General features: G+C 39.5%; 1 protein-coding gene and 1 pseudogene across 2 annotated transcripts; one reads left to right on the forward strand and one right to left on the reverse strand.

Annotated features, from left to right (window-relative positions):
- Positions 1-1,608: 1,608 nt before the first annotated feature.
- LOC126603075 (12-oxophytodienoate reductase 2-like) lies at positions 1,609-16,432 on the reverse strand (annotated as a pseudogene).
- LOC126603501 (uncharacterized) lies at positions 16,325-17,856 on the forward strand. 2 transcript variants are annotated; one of them, XM_050270373.1, is made up of 2 exons: positions 16,325-17,215; positions 17,389-17,856. In XM_050270373.1, exons 1-2 carry the CDS (start codon positions 16,933-16,935, stop codon positions 17,427-17,429), a joined length of 324 nt encoding a protein of 107 aa, XP_050126330.1. In that variant the 5' UTR covers positions 16,325-16,932; the 3' UTR covers positions 17,430-17,856. The 2 variants fall into 2 exon arrangements, with proteins under 2 accessions (XP_050126330.1, XP_050126329.1); XM_050270372.1 differs by having other exon boundaries at positions 16,325-17,020.
- Positions 17,857-22,599: the final 4,743 nt, after the last annotated feature.

The raw sequence follows: 22,599 nt of genomic DNA on the forward strand, positions 1-22,599 counted from the left end.
AACTCTTTTATTTTATTTTATTTTTTTATCAAGTTGTCAAATATTTAAGCTTTTGGATACAAACTAATATAATTTTGTGGTTAATATGCATTTGATGCTCACAAATCTTCAAAATGAGGACCATAATTAATCAATGAATTTATGACAAATTAAATAGTCTAGAAATAAAAGGCTCCAATCAAGAAGCATTGCACGATTAAAATGCAAAATGACCAAGGTTGCTAGCTTTTTGCAAAAAATATGTCATGCAGGTTCCCTAACGAGTGATTTTAACACAATGGGCATACCCTCTATCGTGTAAAACGTTCTCGAGAAATCTAGTTAAGATTTATTCACATCTGTTACATGAAAGTTTCTCTTTCGGGTCACTGTTTTTCTATAATCGTAATTTTTTGGGCATATAGATTCATTGTAAGGATGAATTACGTTTTTTTTTAGTTTAACAGGTTTCAATTTTGATCCATGTCATTTTCAATTGGGCAAATTTAGACTTTGTCAGACATAACATAATTTTATAAAGAAACGCCCCTTTTTGGCCAAAATAGGTTGCGTGGAATATTCTAACAAAAAAAAAATGACTTTTGTAAGTAGTGTATTCTTCTAGTGGTTCAAACCATTTCCCCTTTACTTATTGTAATTTAAAGTAGAAATAACATTGTATTCAACAAACAATAAAGTCCTTGTGCACATCAAGTAGAATCATGAAACAAAAAAAAGGAAGAGAAAAATTTGCCTACAACGGATAGTACTGCTAAAATGACATTTTTACCAAGGGTTAATTGGAGCCCAATATAACATTCTAGCATTAACGAGAGATGGTCAGGAATAGATATTTATATCATTCTTGAATCCCAAGCGTAGAATTATTATAACTTACCACTTTTATTATATGGATAATACTTGTATTCCTTTCTTGAAAGGATGAACTTATTTCCTCCTTGCAAATAATGTACATTTATTGTACAAAGTTCATAATCAAAACCATTCAATTTATTAATCTTCATACCCTTACAAAAGAATTGGAGATCATTTAGTTATTCAAATGTATAGAACAAATCAAAGATGTAGGTATCAAGCACTATATTAAGGATGAACTGTTCATTTACTTGATATGTTTGAATGGATTAAACAATTTCTTATTCGAATGATTTTTTGCATGAATGATCTTCAAATGAAATTAAGAAATTAAACGCTGATGATCATTGAGTTTATATATTTAAGACATGTCATTTGCAAATGGGGAAGACGAATCAAAGATACATCCAAAAGCCAGTTGAACAGATGTACAGTCAAACATCTAGAGGTTAATTATACTGTTAATTTCCAATAATCATAATATAAGATCATCACAAGCGATCTTTATTAAACTCATTGGCATGGCATGCAATCAGTTAGCATATTCAAGTAACCACAAGCTACAACACTAAACTTGAACTTGATACAGATCGAACGATGCAGAAACTTACTATAAAAATGAGAATTTTACAATCTTGTCAGCCAACTTCTGCCCCTCGATTCGTTATTTTCTCTAGTTATGCAAACCGTGCAAGAAAAGCAACACGAAAACACGTACGTAGTGGTGTCAAGCTTCCATATGCTGCACAAAACCTATGCAGTGGTGTCAAGGAACGGATAATTAGTGTAGCCAATAACCGGTTCACGCACGTAGAATGTGTTTCTGTTGTACTTGTTCAAGGGAGCATTGAGCTCAAACCTCTTCAGCAAGTCTGGGTTAGCCAAGAACCAACGACCATAAGCAATAAGATCTGCACGGCCCTCAGCCACAGTATCGTTCCCATCTTCCCTGTCATAACCACCAGCAGCAATGAAGGTACTGATAGGTATTTTTACCATCTGCAAAAGTAGGGATAAAAACACTTAAAAAATACTTGCAAGAGTATAAGGTTGTCATAGTATAGCAGCTCAAGTAAGGTCGTTTTCCACACGGATTGAATGAATAATTTGTGTTTAAGACCAACTTTTAATTAATTATTTAAAACAAAGTTTAGAAACTGTTGATTTTAGAATTTAAAATAATAAAAACGAATTTAAATTAAAAATAATTAAATTAATTAACTAGAAAACAATTTAAAGAAAATCAATTTGTAAAAGCCCTAGGGTTTAGCCGTCACCTTAACAATCCTATGTAGATTTACCAATTACTTAGAGCAAGTCCACCGGGGCTTGCTTTGCCCAGTACCCAGTCAAAATAACAGCCCAGCACCATGTCAATGTCCTCCAGCGCGCGCAACAGCCTGGCACCTAGCCCATGCTGGTCTCTGGGCCAGCACAAAACAGGCTGACCAAGAAGCCGGGCCATTTGATGGCGCGTGCAAGTCACGGGGCCTGTGGTGCAAGTGCCCGACAACATTTTAGATGCGGGGCCCGCGTGCAGGTTCACTCAAACCACAACCCGAGCAGGCGACGTGGCCTAGTTTCCGCCATTGGATTTCCAACGACTGTTTTTTGTAGACTGTTGGATTTCCAATGGTAAAAAAATTTTAAATTTGACTTTTAAAATGGACCGTTCGATCACAAATCAACGACCCAGGTTTTTTTCACAAAAAATAAAAAAAAAGGCCCAACGGTAAAAAATATGACCGTTGGCCACGTGGCGACTCCCTAGCTCTTGGATTTGAATATTTTTCAAATCCAACGGTCCAAATTAATTAACTATATTAAAAATTATTAAAAAATACAGAAAAATTATTAAAAAATACAAAAAATTAAAAAACAAATACAGAAAATTTTTAAAAATGGTATTTTTTTTTTCAATAAATACCTAACCCTCATCTTCCACCTTTACACCACATTTCAATATTTTCTACACTTTCTATACTATCTACATTTCAATATTTTCTACACTTTGAGAGAAAAAAATGTCTTCGTGGAAGCTCATTGAAGATGTTACGTTGTGTGAATGTTGGGTTCACACTACTCATGACCCGATTACGGGTAATGAGATGGATAAGCGAGAAATGTGGAGTAAAATTACGAAAGCGTTTTGCGATGTACATGGAAAAGACGCCAGAACTAGTCAAGGTCTTCAAGGTCGTTGGAAAAAACTCAACGCATCCTTTACTTGTTGGAAAAACGTCATCTCTCATGCTTCTGGTAACCTCCGTAGTGGGACAAGTTTAGTGGATCAGGTGACAATATTTTTATTTATTTATACGCATTCCACCCACATCAATATTTTGATTTATTTAATTTCGTATGTAATTTTTATGTTATTTCTTATGTAATTTTTATATGCATTCCACCTGCATCAAAATTTTAATTTATTTAATTTCTTATGTAATTTTTATTTAATTTCTTATGTCATTTTTAGGTAATTTATATGCATTCCACCCGTATCAATATTTTGAATTTATTTATTTATGTTACACCCGCATTTTTAACACTATCTTATCCCACAATTTTATATACACTACAAGCTCAAGCATTCTACAATTCAAAGAACGGGAACAAATCATTCACCAGATGGGAATGTTGGCAAATTGTCAAAGATTGCCCTAAATACAAAATTGTGGCAACCGGTCCAGAAGTTGTCATGCACGGTATGAGCCTACATAGTTCTCCAGAACCAGACATGGCTTAACAAGAAGCCGACACAATTCAAGACACGGAAGGGACGCCTGAACAAGTGCCCGAGACCCAACCAACTCGTCAATCCCTCAGGCCTCAAGGTAAAAAGGCGTCAAAGAAAAAAGGTAGTTCTTCAAAAAATGACTACACTAAATATATGGAGGAACTTGCGCGCCAAGGTGAACTGAACATGGCACAGGAAAAGGCTAAAGATGAGGAAAAAGTTGCTGCTATGGCAGGAATATTAGCAGCTATTGAGGCCCGTGATGCGGCGGCTGAGAGACAAAGAGAAGTAGTTAATCGAGAGAACGAGCTGGTTAGAGAAGCACTTCATCGAGAAAATGAATTGCTTAGAGAAGAAAGGATGGCTCAAGCAGATCGTGACACTATGAGCAAGTCTCTAGTAGGACTATCTCCGAATTCTAAATATTTTTGGACATCGGAAAAAAGAGATGTTATGCGAAGGAGGCATGCAAGAGATGCGGAAACAAGTCAAGGGGGTTCTAGCTACACAAATCATGGCAACCAAGATCCTAGCACCACATATCCCAACTCGAGAGACTTTGTATAATTTTTATGTAATTTCTTATTTTTTTAGAATTTTATTTAATTTCTTATGTAATTTTTATGTTTTTTCTTTCTTTTTTCTTTTGAACTTTATTTAATTTCTTATGTAATTTTTATGTTATTTCATATTTATTTTTAAAACTTTATTTATTTTTGTACTTTATTTAAACACATGAAATAAGATTACATAAACTCAACAAATAAACTTAAAAACAAAACACACTACATAGAATTACATCACAACAACAACAAAGCCTTTTCCCACTAAGTGGGGTCGGCTATATGAATCCTAGAACGCCATTGCGCTCGGTTTTGTGTCATGTCCTCCGTTAGATCCAAGTACTCAAGTCTTTTCTTAGGGTCTCTTCCAAAGTTTTCCTAGGTCTTCCTCTACCCCTTCGGCCCTGAACCTCTGTCTCGTAGTCACATTTTCGAACCGGAGCGTCAGTAGGCCTTCTTTGCACATGTCCAAACCACCGGAACCGATTTTCTCTCATATTTCCTTCAATTTCGACTACTCCTACTTTACCTCGGATATCCTCATTCCCAATCTTATCCTTTCTCGTATGCCCACACATCCCACGAAGCATCCTCATCTCCGCTACACCCATTTTGTGTACGTGTTGATGCTTCACCGCCCAACATTCTGTGCCATACAACATCGCTGGCCTTATTGCCGTCCTATAAAATTTTCCCTTGAGCTTCAGTGGCTTACGACGGTCACACAACACGCCGGATGCACTTTTACACTTCATCCATCCAGCTTGTATTCTATGGTTGAGATCTCCATCTAATTCTCCGTTCTCTTGCAAGATAGATCCTAGGTAGCGAAAACGGTCGCTTTTTGTGATCTTCGATAGATTGCTCCAGTCATTAGTGTGGATAAGTATATAAATGGATAGAGATAGGAAAGCAAACACAAGATGTACGTGGTTCACCCAGATTGGCTACGTCCACGGAATAGAGGAGTTTTCATTAATTGTGAAGGGTTTACACAAGTACATAGGTTCAAGCTCTCCTTTAGTGAGTACAAGTGAATGATTTAGTACAAATGACATTAGGAAATATTGTGGGAGAATGATCTCGTAATCACGAAACTTCTAAGTACCGGGGTGTGGTATCGTCTTGACTTGCGTTATCTGTCTCATAGGTAGATGTGGCATCTTCTCTGGAAGTACTCTTCCTCCATCCAGGGGTGGTATCTTTAACTGGTGGAGATGCACAAGGTAATGTATCAATTTCACTTGAAGCTTACTTGTAGTTTCAGGCTTGGTCAGGCGCGATACAAACCATGTAGTAGGAGTCCCCCAAGTCGCCGAGCTAGGGGATCTGCTGAAAGAGGTGACAGACAAGGTAAGCAATCAGAGCTCTGGCTGATTGTTCACATTCTCCCTATCTTGCAGGCAGCATGAAGGATAAAGAGAAGAAAAATGAGAAGAGATGATATGGGATACTTTTGCTTTTGAAGAAGTAACTTTCCACAGGCTTATTCTTGAATTGGGCTAGAGGGTTTTCTGGTTTCCTCCAGAGTATAAGACCAACTGAAGAATTTGAGGGTCAAAACAAGTCCATCAAATCTAGAGTACGTTCGACCCTGCTGATATGGGATACTTTTGCTTTTGACAGAGTAGTGGATGTATCGGCACGTGTGCTGTTACGCTTGTCTCCACATACTTTTTTGTATCCTTCTCACTTGCCCTATCTGTTCCTCAGGCAGATGCGGTATCTTCCCTGGAAGCTTAAGATGTTGAAGATGAGTACTCGAGAGCAATGCCAGGTAAGTACTCAGGTAAGGGGTTCCAGGCAGTCAGTTCCTGGCTGGAAGCTTGATTCCAAGTGCTGACTGATTGCTCTCTTTCTCATTGTCTTGCAGGTAAGAACAATGCCAAAGGAAAAGACAGGGAAAAAACATGATATGGGATACTCTTGCTTTTAACCCTGATGATATGAGATATTCTTGCTCTAGTATAGCTTGTTTGCAGAGGTATTATCGGGGGGAAAGAAAGCTGAATATTTCGAAAGGCTTCGTTGGGAGTGCCCTCTCAGATAAGAGGAAGGGTTGAGCATTTTTGCAGGTATGCCTGTCCGTTGGGGATGGAGGTTGACATATATAGGAGTCTCCCTAACATCAAGTAATAATGCTATTCCTTTACCCTGTTTGGTCATAGCACGGTAGTGGGAGCTGCCAGCTTCACATGTTTTAACTCTGTCAGAGCACTTTGAAAAAGTGGTCTGTGGTATCTGGAAAGCTGATGTTGCGTGTGAAGATTACAGACAAGCTTTATCCAAGGAGATCCAGCTCTTGAAGTTGGGAAAGTGGTGCCTCTTCGGTTTTCGAACAAGCAATCCTGTCGGGGATCTGGCTCTCGAGATTCGGAGAACGATGCCTCTTCGATTTTTGAGAAAGCAATCCTGCTGGGGGTCTGGCTCTCGAGATTCGGAGAGCGGTGTCTCTTCGATTTTTGAGAAAGTAATCATGTTGGGAGTCTGGCTCTCGAGATTCGGAGGGCGGTGCCTCTTCGATTTTGGACCAAGCAATCTTGTTGGGAGTGTTTTCTCGAATGTGAGTAAAGGTTGGGCATGTTTGCTAGTCTACATTGCCACGAAGCACAGAGGTTGACACACAGGGACTTTCCAATTATCCAGCAGTGGTACTGTTCCTTTACCATCTCTTCGATTTTTGAGAAAGTAATCATGTTGGGAGTCTGGCTCTCGAGATTCGGAGGGCGGTGCCTCTTCGATTTTAGAGCAAGCAATCTTGTTGGGAGTGTTTTCTCGAATGTGAGTAAAGGTTGGGCATGTTTGCTAGTCTACCTTGCCACGAAGCACAGAGGTTGACACACAGGGACTTTCCAATTATCCAGCAGTGGTACTGTTCCTTTACCCTCTCTTCGATTTTTGAGAAAGTAATCATGTTGGGAGTCTGGCTCTCGAGATTCGGAAGGCGGTGCCTCTTCGATTTTGGAGCAAACAATCTTGTTGGGAGTATTTTCTCGAATGTGAGTAAAGGTTGGGCATGTTTACTAGTCTACCGTGCCACAAAGTACAGAGGTTGACACACCTAGACCTTCCAATTATCCAGCAGTGGTACTGTTACTTTACCCTTGTGGGTAATAATATGGTAGCTAGACCTTCAAAATTTATGTGTCTAAACTTTGTTAGTGTTGTTTCTTTGCTATTCTTATACCCTTCTTGGTCAGAACGATGTAGTGGGAGCTGCAAGCTTCACGTGTCTCAACTTTGTCAGATAACTTTGGCAAAGTTATCTGTGGTACCCATGAGCTACTGTTGCGTATGGGAAGTGGGTGATTGAACAGTACGATTCATGTGCTTTCTATTTCACCAGAAATCTTCGACAGAATGCCCATAATATCCGCAAAGCTGAGTGTGCGTGTGATAGGTGCTGACAAGGCTAGAAAAGTATGTGCCTCTTCGATTTCTGAGATCGGCCCTCGTAGTCTTTGAGCAGCCCAGCTTTTGAGAAAGCAAGCCTCTTCGATTTCTGAGATCGGCCTTCGTGGTCTTTGAGCAGCCTAGCTTTTGAGAAAGCAAACGCCTCTTCGATTTCTGAGATCGACCCTCGTGGTCTCTGAGCAGCCCAGCTTTTGAGAAAGCAAACGCATCTTCAATTTCTGAGCAGGCGCCTCTTCGATTTCTGGAGCTTCGTCGAGTGCAGATTTTTATAGGGGCTGGCATTAAGTTCCAAAGCACACTTGAATCTCCACCAGTAGAAGCTCCGTTCTTGCACTTCTAAGATCTTGATTTGTCCGACCTCTTCTCTCTTCAACACCTTTGAAAATGTCTGGCCCCTCCGACCGTCGTTTTGACTTGAACCTTGTTGAAGAGGTAGCCCCGCCTTCTCCAGACAACATATGGCGCCCATCCTTCGTCTCCCCTACTGGTCCTCTTATCGTTGGGGATTCCGTGATGAAGAATGATATGACCGCTGCGGTAGTGGCCAGGAACCTTCTCACTCCCAAAGATAACAGACTACTTTCCAAACGATCTGATGAGTTGGCTGTTAAGGATTCTCTGGCTCTCAGTGTTCAGTGTGCAGGTTCTGTGTCTAATATGGCCCAACGCCAATTTGCTCGAACCCGCCAAGTTGAATCATTGGCGGCTGAAGTGATGAGTCTCAAACAGGAGATTAGATGGCTCAAGCATGAGAATAAACAGTTGCATCGGCTCGCACATGACTATGCTACAAACATGAAGAGGAAGCTTGACCAAATGAAGGAATCTGATGGTCAGGTTTTACTTGATCATCAGAGATTTGTGGGTTTGTTCCAAAGGCATTTATTGCCTTCGTCTTCTGGGGCTGTACCGCGTAATGAAGCTCTAAATGATCAACCTTTGATGCCTCCTCCTTCTAGGGTTCTGTCCAGTACTGAGGCTCCGAATGATCCCCCTCCGGTGCCTTCTCTTTCTGGGGCTCTACCGACTGCTGAGACTTCTCCTAAACAACCTTTGTGAAGGCTCCCTCGTGTTTGTTTATTTTGACTCATGTATATGTACATATTTGTAACTTATCAAGGCTATCAATAAATAAGTTTTCCTTCATTTCAACGTATTGTGTTAAATACACCAAAGCCTTCTTCGCTAAGTTCTTTGAATTTTCTTTTGTTGAAGCTTGTATGTTGAAGCTTTGTGAGTGGAGCATGTAGGTTGAGGTAGTGTTCCCTTAATTTCCCGAGTGAGGAAAACTTCTCGGTCGAAGACTTGGAAAATCCAAGTCACTGAGTGGGATCGGCTATATGAATCTTAGAACGCCATTGTGTTCTGTCCTGTGTCATGTCCTCCGTTAAATCCAAGTACTCTAAGTCTTTTCTTAGGGTCTCTTCCAAAGTTTTCCTAGGTCTTCCTCTACCCCTTCGGCCCTGAACCTCTGTCCCATAGTCGCATCTTCTAATCGGAGCGTCAGTAGGCCTTCTTTGCACATGTCCAAACCATCATAACCGATTTTCTCTCATCTTTCCTTCAATTTCGGCTACTCCTACTTTACCCCGAATATCCTCATTCCTAATCTTATCCTTTCTCGTGTGCCTACACATCCAACGAAGCATCCTCATCTCCGCTACACCCATTTTGTGTACGTGTTGATTCTTCACCACCCAACATTCTGTGCCATACAGCATCGCCGGCCTTATTGCCGTCCTATAAAATTTTCCCTTGAGCTTCAGTGGCATACGGCGGTCACACAACACGCCGGATGCACTCTTCCACTTCATCCATCCAGCTTGTATTCTATGGTTGAGATCTCCATCTAATTCTCCGTTCTTTTGCAAGATAGATCCTAGGTAACGAAAACGGTCGCTCTTTGGTATTTCTTGATCTCTGATCCTCACCCCTAACTCGTTTTGGCCTCCATTTGCACTGAACTTGCACTCCATATATTCTGTCTTTGATCGGCTTAGGCGAAGACCTTTAGATTCCAACACTTCTCTCCAAAGGTTAATCTTTGCATTTACCCCTTCCTGAGTTTCATCTATCAACACTATATCGTCTGCGAAAAGCATACACCAAGGAATATCATCTTGAATATGTCTTGTTAACTCCTCCATTACCAACGCAAAAAGGTAAGGACTTAAGGATGAGCCTTGATGTAATCCTACAGTTATGGGAAAGCTTTCGGTTTGTCCTTCATGAGTTCTTACGGCAGTCTTTGCTCATTCATACATATCATTTATAGCTTGGATATATGCTACTTGTACTCCTTTCTTCTCTAAAATCCTCCAAAGAATGTCTTTTGGGACCCTATCATACGCTTTTTCCAAATCTATAAAGACCATGTGTAAATCCTTTTTCCCATCTCTATATCTTTCCATTAATCTTCGTAAGAGATAGATTGCCTTCATGGTTGAGCGCCCTGGCATGAACCCGAATTGGTTGTCCGAAACCCGTGTCTCTTGCCTCAATCTATGCTCAATGACTCTCTCCCAGAGCTTCATTGTATGACTCATTAGCTTAATACCCCTATAGTTCATGCAATTTTGTACGTCGCCCTTATTCTTGTAGATAGGCACCAAAGTGCTCGTTCGCCACTCATTTGGCATCTTCTTCGTTTTCAAAATCCTATTGAAAAGGTCAGTGAGCCATGTTATACCTGTCTCTCCCAAAACTTTCCACACTTCGATTGGTATATCGTCTGGGCCTACTGCTTTTCTATGCTTTATCTTCTTCAAAGCTACAACCACTTCTTCCTTCCGGATTCTACGATAAAAAGAGTAGTTTCTACACTCTTCCGAGTTACTCAACTCCCCTAAAGAAGCACTCCTATCATGTCCTTCATTGAAAAGATTATGAAAATAACCTTTCCATCTGTCTTTAACCGCGTTCTCTGTAGCAAGAACATTTCCATCCTCATCCTTGATGCACCTCACTTGGTTTAGGTCCCTTGTCTTCTTTTCCCTTGCTCTAGCTAGTTTATAAATATCCAACTCTCCTTCTTTGGTATCTAGTCGCTTATACATATCGTCATAAGCCGCTAACTTAGCTTCTCTCACAGCTTTCTTCGCCTCTTGCTTCGCTTTTCTATACCTTTCACCATTTTCATCGGTCCTATCCTTGTATAAGGCTTTACAAAATTCCTTCTTAGCCTTCACCTTTGTTTGTACCTCCTCATTCCACCACCAAGATTCCTTTTGGTGTGGGGCAAAGCCCTTGGACTCTCCTAATACCTCTTTTGCTACTTTTCGGATACAACTAGCCATGTTATCCCACATTTGGTTAGCTTCCCCCTCTCTATCCCACACACACTGGGTGATTACTTTCTCTTTGAAAATGGCTTGTTTTTCTTCTTTTAGATTCCACCATCTAGTCCTTGGGTACTTCCAAGTCTTGTTCTTTTTTCTCACTCTTTTGATATGTACATCCATCACCAACAAGCGATGTTGATTAGCCACGCTCTCTCCTGGTATAACTTTGCAATCCTTACAAGTTATACGATCCCCTTTCCTCATTAGAAGAAAATCTATTTGTGTTTTTGACGACCCACTCTTGTAGGTGATCACATGTTCTTCTCTCTTCTTAAAGAAGGTGTTGGCTAAGAAGAGATCATATGCCATTGCAAAATCCAAGATAGCTTCCCCATCCTCGTTTCTCTCCCCAAAACCATGGCCACCATGAAAACCTCCATAGTTGTCTGTCTCCCTGCCCACGTGTCCATTTAAATCTCCTCCTATAAATAACTTCTCCGTCTGAGCAATTCCTTGCACCAAGTCTCCAAGGTCTTCCCAAAATTTCTCTTTCGAACTCGTATCCAACCCTACTTGAGGTGCGTACGCACTAATCACACTGATAAGTTCTTGTCCTATTACAATCTTGATTGCCATGATTCTATCTCCTACCCTCTTGACATCTACAACATCTTGTGTCAAGGTCTTGTCCACGATGATGCCAACACCGTTTCTCGTTCTATTTGTGCCCGAATACCATAGTTTAAACCCTGAGTTTTCTAGATCCTTTGCCTTACGACCAACCCACTTAGTTTCTTGTAGGCACATAATATTTATCCTTCTCCTCACCATAACTTCCACTACTTCCATAGATTTTCCCGTCAAGGTTCCTATATTCCACGTTCCTAAACACATTTTGCTCTCTTGAACTCTACCCTTCTGTCCTAGCTTCTTCACCCTCCCCCGTCTAATAGGATCAAAGTACTTTGAGTGGAGTCGTTCGAAAAGAAGTTTCTATGGCCCCCTTGCTCATTTAACACTGCATCCAGGTGCCGATGGAGATACAGCGACTCTTGCTCACTTATCACTGTGCTCGGGCCACACAGCGCGCCACTTACGGGTGACGCCCTAGCTTTAGCGCGATTTCGTTCTGGATTCATTTTCATAAGGATTCGACGTGATCATGGAGTGCCGGCTGTCGACTACCTGACGCCCTCCCCCTCCTCCTTTATCCGGGCTTGGGACCGGCAATGTAAGATAAACTTACATAGGCGGAGTTACTACATAGAATTACATAAACTTAAAAAAAAACAATTTATTCTTCAACCACAAGCCTCATTTTAATTATCTTCGCCTTCATGCAATCCCCACTGGTGCTCAATCAAGTCATTCTGGCAGGTTACGTGCCAGTATGGCTCTTGCACATCAATGTACCAGTGAACGATCAATTCATTATAACGTCCATCACGTTCCAACGGCTCGTGTTGCACTGAATCTTTGGTCCAGTCATGAGCACAGTAGATACGTGTTCTTGAGTTGTTCATCGGATCCGGCTCATATTCATCGACGACATCATAATCATACTCATCTTCAACAATCATGTTATGGAGAATAATACACGTCATCATGATGGATCGAAGAGCCTCGACATGAAACATTCTAGCTGCAGCCCTGATAATCGCCCAACGAGCTTGTAGGATACCAAAACAACGCTCGACATTCTTTCTACACCCTTCTTGACATTTTGCAAAGTGTTTTTCCTTTTCAGTCTGTGGATGTGGCACTGTTTTGACAAATGTTGACCACCTTGGGTAAATGCCATCTGCAAGGTAGTATGATCCCTCGTATTGGGTACCATTAACCCAATATGTGCATCTCGGCGATTTTCCTTGCAACAGTTCGTTGAACACTGGGGATTAGGCAAGGACATTTAGGTCATTCTGAGCTCCTAGAACACCAAAAATAGCATGTCAAATCCATGTATCAAATGAAGCCAACGCTTCCAAAATGATGTTTTTGGCTCATTTTCTGTCGCCAAATGCTCCTTGCCACGCACTTGGACAGTTTTTCCAAGTCCAGTGCATGCAATCGATGCTTCCAATCATGCCAGGGAAGCCTCGCATCTCACTCTTCCTCAGAAGCCTTCGCATGTCCCTTGGCTTGGGTGTCCGGAGGTACTCATTGGTGTAGAGGGCTTCAATTGCAGAGCAAAACCGCATCAGGGACTCCAAAACAGTTGTTTTTCCCATCCTCGCGATCTTATCCACTTGATCTACAGATGCTCCATATGTAAGCATTCGCAAGGATGCCGTAATTTTTTGCTCAGGAATAAGACCTAGAACATGAAAAGCATCATCTTTTTGCACAAAGTATGGATCATGGTTGTAAATATCACTCATGATTTTGTTGAACAAATTTCGTTGCATTCTAAAACGACGTCTAAAAATATGATCAGGGAATATGCTATTGGGAATAAAATAATCTTCCAATAGATTTTTACCTTGTTTTTCCCTTTTTCTATTGAGGTTTGCAACACGTCTTGGTTTGGCTATCAGACCCACCACTTCCATGACACGGCGGGAATATGAGGCCTTCTGCCTTCTATGGTGATCATCCTCATCCTCCTCCATGAAGAAAGCCTCATCTCCACCTCCACCTTCCTCAAGATTGACCAATTCTGCCTGTTGTGCCAACAACCTTTTTTGTTGCTCCTGCAATTGTTTATACACTCTTCTTGAAGAAGACATTGTAATAAGAACTCAAGATTTGAAAACGATGAACAAGGATTTTGAGCTAAAAAGAAAGATTGAGCTTGGTCAGAGGATGGATGTAGGGATGTAGGGTTTATATGGACAAAAAAAGAAAGGATGAGGTTCTGGACAATGCCACGTGGCACTACGTGATTGGTTGAAAATCTTATCGAAATCTTGGCTAAATTATTGTAAACCGGAAGTGACATGTGGTGTGTCGGGATTGGTCGAAAATATTATCGGAAATCTATCTACAAAATAGTACGTTCGGATAATGACACATGGCATGACGTGATTGGTTGAAAATCTTATCGAAATCTTGGCTAAATTATTGTAAAACGGAAGTGACACGTGGCGTGTCAGGATTGGTTGAAAATCTTAGCGGAAATCTATTCACAAAATAGTACATTTAGATAATGACACATGGCGTGACGAGATTGGTTAAAAATCCTATCCGAAATTAAAACTATTTTATTTTTTTATTCTTTCAGAAAAAAATTTTAAAAATTTTAAATGGGCTGGGTGCCAACGCATTTTGTAGGGGTGGAGATCGTTTGTGCTAGCGCATTTTTTCACTAGGTGCCAGCTCATTTTTTTTAGGGGTGGAGATGCATTGGCCTATTACTGTTCACTGGAGTGGATAAATGGGCTGGGTGCTGGCACAAAGTCCTTAGGGGTGGACTTGCTCTTATGAATTACACATGCACTTTGAAGGTTAGGTTTTCCTTATGCATATTCTCTTTGTGATATTCAAGCAAGAACGTATATCTAACTTGCAATCCGTCTATGATATTCAGATCAAATATGAACATGCAAGACTCATTAAGTTTTTTGAAAACTCTTTGAAAAACCATGCAACCCCTAAGAGCGTGATATTCGCCCTAGGTGAAATTACAATTATTAACCACAAGAAGCAATACTCAATCCTCCGATGATATTCCGACCGAATTGCATCTGATTACTTATCTAAACATCCTAATGGTAGCTAAGCATTAAGACATAGAGATAGTTCAAGCACAGTGATTAATAATTCAAAGTAAACATACATAATATCATAAGCAATTGAATAAAGATTACATATTCATGCTAAAGCTCAAGGCTTCGCCCTAGCAAACGGAAATTAGTTACGAACAATCATAAAACAAAATATTATTGAGAATAAAGATAGAAAACACCTAGAAAGACTCACGAACATCTTCCAATTGGAATCACTCCAAAACTCATCCGTTTGATCACTTTTTGCTCCAGAGGAAGTCGAATGTCCTACATTAGAAATATAACTCAGAGTATAAAAATTCTACCAAAATAACTAATATATTAATACTAAGTTATAGGTAAAATATATGGTATAATATGGACTCATCAGGTACCATTAAAAGCCTTTGTCATGGGTACAAGACTGGGGGCTATCACATTTTTCTCCAGCTATCTTCATCCTAGGCTCAACCATATGGCAGTACAGGATCCCATATTTGTTCAACGAATTGGCCAGATAAAGGCCCAACGTTTTCGAATCTGAATCCCCTGATTTCATATAGCTGGCAAATGGAGATAATCCAATTCCAACTTTATCCGCTCCTATCTCATTAACAATAGCTTCAACTACTTCCAGAGCAAGTCGACAACGATTCTCCAATGATACCCCACATTGGTCTGTTCGATCATTCACTTGATCTTTTAGATACTGATCAATAAGGTGTCCATGGGCCCCATGAATTTCTACTCCATCAAAGCCTATATATCAGACAAACCATTTCAGTGCACCAAATATTATTTGTAATCTAGCATGAACTATTGTCACACATCTAGTTAAACTGCAATTAACTACAATTGTAAGATTAGAGATGGTTTGTTTGCTTCTGTTGAAAGTATTTTGAGTTCTCGCTAATTTTATTGCGTACTTAAGTAAAGACAAATTACCAGCTTCTATAACGTTCCTTGCAGCAAGTCTGAAATCTTTGACTATCTGTGGGACTTTATCTGTCCTTAATCGCCTTGGAGGAGAAAAGTCAGCAACATCAATGCCATTAGATCGTATTTGGGGGGTTAGTGGCTTGTCAGTAGAAAAGATTGGAGCTTGCCCATTTGGCTGGAACCCTGTAAGAAAATATTGATAGAATCACAATCTGAAAGATTTCTATTACAGGAATATCAAGGCAGCTTTCTGATGCCTCAATGGCCTAACTTTTCACTTATGACCCAAACGCTTTTAACGACACAAAGTGAAGTCAGAAAAGCGTATGTTAGAAACGGATCGGTATTTGAAACCCTCCCCACATGCCAAATCTGACAGAAGAAGATGCCACCTTTAGCAACACAACATCAACAATGTGTTTCCATGCTTCAACTTGCTCCTTTGTCCATGTACAAGGAGTATCTGGGTACCTTCGCATATTAAAAAAACAAAAATGTTATCAAACTTTGAAATGAAGAAAGTACACATCTAAATGTATGTCTTCCATCTAAAATTTAACATAAAGAAACTTGAAAAAAAGCTAATGTTTGTGAAGTTACCCTTGAGCTGTGTCAGAAACTATAGTGGCTTCAGCTATGAGAAGACCCCCGTTAGATGTTCTCTGTGAGTAATATAAGATGGCATGCGGCTGAGGAACATTTCCGTATGATCTTAGTCTAGTCAATAGTGCTAATAAAACTCTGCAGAAGGCAAGGAAGAAGCTTATCATCAGAATACACCTACTACATGGCCTATGACATGTATGATACCATCAGATCTTAGTCTAGTCCACAGTATGGCAGCTATGTATGTTAATGCTTCTCCTGTAGCTTATAGCTCTGTGCATGCTGGTTCTCAGGCTAATGGTATGAGTACTTCTTCTGATACATCTGGTACATCTGGTACTAGTTCATCATCTCAGAATTTTGGTTATGGTTTTCTTGGTTCCGGATCTAGTTCATCTTCTCAGTCCAATTATCAGTCCAATGGTAATAATTTTCATCTGCATCATAATTCAGGAGGTCATAATGGTGGCAGGTCATTTGGTTATAATAAATATAGACCACGGGGTAATGCAGGCTATAAACCACGGTTTAATAGTTCAAGGTCTGGCAATTCATGGCAACCATGGTCTGGCAATTCTACAACTCGGTTTGAACCTGTTCCAGAGTGTCAAATCTGTTCCAGAAAGGGTCATACAACAGTTACTTGTTTGTACAGGAATGATAATGGTTAGTCTTCACAGGAATGTCAAATTTGTGGAAAACGGGGTCACATTGCTCTCAATTGCAGACATCGGGATAATTATGCATATCAAGGCAATCAACCTCCACCTTCTTTATCTGCCAACTATGCTTATCAAGGTTTTCATGCTAATGTCTCTCCTCCTGAGTTGCAAATGTTCTCCCTTCCATTACCATTTGCTCCACAGGGTTCAGTTAATCCATATGTTTCACAAGGGTCAAATTCTCAGTTTGTTCCACAAGGTATTGGATCAAGTTCATCAATTCCTTCTCATGATTTTCAAGCCATGTCTGCACAACATTCTCAGGAATTTACCAATAGAAACTCTTGGATCATTGATACAGGGGCTTCACATCATATGAGTCATGATGTGACACATCTTAATAGAGCCACACCATATGAAGGAACAGAGAAGATTATTGTGGGAAATGGTAAAGGTTTGGAAGTTCAACATATTGGACATGGCACTTTACAAACTGCATCTCATGTTTTAAATCTTAAGAATATTTTGCATGTTCCCATGTTAACTGTGAATCTTCTTTCAATCAAAAAGTTGTGTGCGGACAATCATAGTTGGTTTATATGTGATGAAGTTTAGTTTTTTGTACAGGACAAGGCAACAAGGACAATTCTTCATCACGGAAAGAGTAGCAATAATGAGTTGTTCAAGGTTCATGTGCACATTTTTCCTACTTTACTGAATAAAGGTGCAATTTCTTCTTTAGCTTTTCTGGGACATGCTGTGAAATCCTCTCTTTGGCATCAACGATGTGGTCATCCTTCCAATGATATATTAGCTGCTATGCTCTGGAATTCTAATATTTCTTGTAATTCTGATGTCACTAGTAAAGTTTGTTCACATTGTATTAGTGGGAAAATGAGTAGACTACCTTTTACAGACAGAGTTGATAGAGTTGTGATTCCATTTCATAAGATACATAGTGATGTTTGGGGACCTTCTCCAGTTGTATCTCTTCAAGGTTTTAGGTACTATGTTTCTTTTATTAATGAAGCAACTCGGTTTGTATGGATTTTTTCTTTAATGAATAAATCAGGTGTTTTTTAGGCTTTTGTTAAATTATGTGCATACATTGAGAATCATTTTCATGCTAGAATTAAAGTGTTACAGTTTGATGGTGGTGGATAATTTTTAAGTAATGCTTTTAAGAGTTATTTGGATTCCAGTGGGATTATGCATTTTATTTCATGTCCATATACTCCTTAGCAAAATGGATTAGCTGAGCGCAAACATCAACATCTCATTGAGACAGCAATCACTTTGTTATCTGTTGCAAAGTTACCTTATAAATTCTGGTATCATGCAGTGGCTCATGCTGCCTTTTTGATCAATAGAATGCCTTGTAAGACTTTAAAGTTGGATTCTCCTTTTGGCAAGCTGTTTGGAACACGGCCTGAGTTATCTAATTTGAAGGTGTTTGTTTGTGCAATTTAGCCTTATCTCAAACCATATAATGCCCACAAACTTCAGTCTAAATCCACACAGTGTGTATTCTTAGGCTATTCACATAGTTATAAGGGTGCTCTCTGTTATAGTGTGTTGACAGGGCATATTTTTCTTTCTAGACATGTCATTTATGATGAAGGTATTTTTCCTTATGTGGAATTGTCAGGTAGTTCTACTCAGAGTTCATCTCAGTCTTCTTCACGTACTATGTTGAGACTCATAATTGTTTAATTGCCTTCTGTAGTTGCCACTTCTGAAAATTCAGATTCTAGCAGACATGGAATTTCTCTTAGTCAGTCTCTTTGTTCTATGCCTCATCAACAATATGCCAGTTTTTCCAATAGTGTACAAAAATCAAGTCTACATGTCAGCCGTGCACATGACTCAAGTTCTCATGCTACTTTTTCCAACCCCAACACATTGTTGCATGTCCTTCCACACAATCAATTAGAGGTTGTATTACCTCCTATTAATATTTTTAATCCTTTTAGTTCAGAGAATGTCATTCCTTCCCAGGGCATTCAAACCAGATTAAGAACTGGTACTATTACTCGAAGAGATTATTCAACCCTCACAACAGTGTTTCTAGAAGTTCAGTCATTTTTTTAGGAGGATTTACTTTCATTGCAAATATCCATGATGTTTCAAAACCCTCTCATTTTAAACAAGCTTCTCAAATCCCACAATGGCAAATGGCAATGTAGGAAGAGTTTGATGCTCTTCAAACTCAAGGTACATGGGTTCTTGTTTTTCATCCTTGTGATAGAAATGTTATCGGCAGTAAATGGGTGTACAAAGTTAAAAGGAATAGTGATGGTTCAATATCTCGATATAAGGCTAGGCTTGTTGCCCAAGGTTTTAGCCAAGAAAAGGTCTAGATTATACAGAGACTGTCAGCCCTGTTGTTCAACATACTATTGTCTAGTTGATTTTATCTTTAGCAGCTATACATAAGTGGGATCTTCGTCAATTAGACGTAAAGAATGCCTTATTTCATGGTGAGTTACACGATGAGGTTTATATGAAACAACCTCAAGGTTTTGTTAATTCTCAGTTTCTTACACATGTTTGTAAACTGGTAAAATCTTTATATGGCTTGAAACAAGCTCGTCGAGCCTGGAATGACAAGTTTACTAGTTTTCTGCAAGCCATTGGTTTTGAAGCTTCTCTATCCGATTCAAGTTTGTTTGTAAAGACAGATGGGGTTCATATAGCTATTTTACTCCTTTATGTCGATGACATCATAATCACAGGTTCTAGTACTTCTTTGATTTAGTCTATGATTACTACTCTCAATGAGGTTTTTGATCTTAAGGATATGAGCATATTAGCTTATTTTCTTGGTCTTCAAGTCATATATACGCCTAATGGAGATTTGTTCATTAGTCAAGCCAAGTATGTCCAATATCTTATCCATAAAGCTAGGATGGATGATTGTAAATCATGTTCAACTCCTTGTAAACCATATAATCAAATCTTGACTGCTGAAGGTACCTTGCTTCCTGATCCTACTTTATATCGGAGTTTAGTTGGAGCTTTACAGTACTTGACCTTTACTCGTCCAGATATTACCTTTGCTGTCAATATTGTTTGTCAATATATGAGTGCACCTACTAATGTCCATTTTGGAATGGTGAAAAGAATTCTACAATTTCTCCAGGGCACAATTCATTGTGGTTTGACATACACTTCTGGAAGTCCTATGTAGTTAAAAGCCTACAATGACTCTGATTGGGTTGTAGATTTGAATACTCGGTGTTCCATTACTGGTTATGTTGTTTATTTAGGAGATAATTTGATTTCGTGGCAGTCCAAGAAACAGTCTTTTGTTTCTCGCAGTTCCACTAAGGCTGAATATCGTGCTTTGGCTCATACTACTGTAGACATTGCTTGGATCAGGTTACTCCTTAAGGATTTACATGAATATTTGTTTTCTCCTCCAGTGATCTATTGTGATAACCAATCTACAATTGCCTTGAGTTTAAATCCTATTAAGCATTCTCGGATTAAGCATTTGGAGATTGACTTCCATTTTGTTCGTGAATGAGTTCAAAAGGGTGATTTGCTTGTTGAATATTTATGCACTAAAGATCAGGTTGCAGATGTATTGACCAAGGGTCTTTATGGTCCCGATTTTTTGCGCCACTGTTTCAATCTTCAACTGAGTTACCTCAGTTTAAATTGAGGGGGGTATTGGATAAGTATGATTTGCCATGTCAGCTGTGCCACATGTGCAACAATAGCTTCTGTCACGCCCAAAAAACGGGCACGTAATAGTGCCACGCTCTATTAGTAACGCAATACTATAGTGTTAAATTCCAACACTGTAGCACTACATTCCCAATAGGACGTAAGGCTATTTAAGGGGAAGTAAAATAATTTATTTTTGAACAGTACGGAAGCGGAAATCATTTTGGCAAAATGAAGAATACAAGGCAACGGAATTTGGATAAATTTTTTTACATCAAAGACGAAGTTTACAACTTACAACAAAACCAAAGAGTTTAAAATAAGTAAATATACTAACCAACTCTTGGGCACGATTTGGAGAGTACAAAGTGCTAAATTTAGTTACAAAAGATTCCTTCAAGACGGAGGGAATCAAGCATATGTACAAACAAAAACCAGTGGAAAGTCAATGAGCGATTAAGAAGTTGACAAGTAACAAACAACGCTTGTCCCGACCTTAGTCCAGATTGTCTATTTGTAGGTGCACCGGTCCTGTAATAAAGTAGGGGTGAGCATCACAAACGTTCATCGCTCCCCCTTAGGGAATCCACCCTAGCTAGGTTTGAAAATAGTATACAACACTATATATACTATAGAAAAATGTTTGATGCACAACAAAAGCTTTAGTTTCAAAAATAGATTGTATGCTCACACAATTTCCTTTTAAAAAGAAAACAGGGATCCCTATAAATCGCTATATGCCTGATGACCGGTCCAATGACCAACTACCCCCTTACCTGGACCAACTCCGAACGAATACTTATGGTAAGGTGTAGCGAGAGTGTCCTTTAATGCTCTACCCTTAGATATCCAAGTACCTCTCCTAGAAAGGTAGCGGTATAAATCCCTTCGTAGTAGCCCCTCCGGAGGTTTAGGGGATCGAAACCCAAGGCGGTCGCAATGCCCCTTTCACTCTCAAGTCATCAATTAATTTGTAGCATAAAACAAGATGCATATCATGATATAAAACAAACCATTTTTCCTCATGGTTCTATCACAACAAAATATATGCAACTTTCACAGGCATTCGTATATTTACATATACGTACATTCACAAAATTCCATAACTAGGGTAAGTGAGGATCCCCCTACCTGGTCTCCAAGCCAAGCAAGCAATATTCCTCACCAATACCTCGATCCCAAAGCTAAAACGAAGATCCACGTCACTACCGCAATAGCTGGACTCCACATACTTGAATAAATTCCTTGATCACGTCCAAATACTCTGTATTTCTACCACACATATCTTTTCTAATCTCTCTCACTATATATAAATATATAATGTATAAGAACTAAACCTATGTATATAGCATAAGTTCAGAACATGTTTGCATGCACTTGCATGTCAAACTCTCATAATATCTCTCGGCAAAGGCTTAACATGCATGCTATCTCCATCTCTCTGTCCTACAAGAGCTCACATGTTGCATGCTTTGTCATTTCCAAAAACAATGGAGCAGGAAAGCTCCTATTTATACGAGTGTGAGGCAGCCAACAATAACCTCTAATTGGTTAGTTTGGCGGCTAGACAATGGTGGCATGAAAGGTGTCAACCAAATAAGGAGAAAAATGATACGGGGCAGCCACCCAAGGCTAATTGAAGCCACGTGCAAGTTATAGCTTCCCTTAGTCAACAACTAGGATGCTTATTAGGCACTTCTAGCATAGTCTAGGGAAAAGGTTGAAAACATAACCAATTTATAGGTTAGCACCTTACGTGCTCTAATTCCCCACTTTGTTTCTTTCTTTGTGGAGAGAGTCTAGCACGTGGCACTTAAAACATGTGGCAAGGCAAGTGCATCTCAAGTTTTCTCAAGGTGGCTGTCAATTGCATGGCTAATATAGAGCACACATCCATTGATAGGTTAACATAGTCAACACCTAAAGTGCTTAGTGCTTAGGGTGAACGCCACATCCCAAATATAGCTTTACACCTTCTCTTAACATCACCCACGTCATTAACTCTAGTCAGCAATACTCACCAACTTGAGTGCTTACGAGCTCATAATAATCTTTGAACTCAAGTAAAATTATCGCCCATTTAAAATGAACTATAACTCGTAAAATTCGAAAACACTCCAAAATTTATAACAACACTTTCTAATTACCTTAAAATTTCTGGGTCTC

This window comes from Malus sylvestris, chromosome 15, assembly GCF_916048215.2.
Source record: "Malus sylvestris chromosome 15, drMalSylv7.2, whole genome shotgun sequence".
Taxonomy (NCBI): Eukaryota; Viridiplantae; Streptophyta; class Magnoliopsida; order Rosales; family Rosaceae; genus Malus; species Malus sylvestris.

Bases quoted from the DNA above. Each gene is read 5' to 3' on its own strand.
- LOC126603501 (XM_050270372.1), top strand. From the start codon at position 16,466: ATGGTTTTCTTGGTTCCGGATCTAGTTCATCTTCTCAGTCCAATTATC. The intron at 17,021-17,388 runs GTATTGGATCAA...TTTTTTGTACAG, and splicing joins TTCTCAGTTTGTTCCACAAG to GACAAGGCAACAAGGACAAT.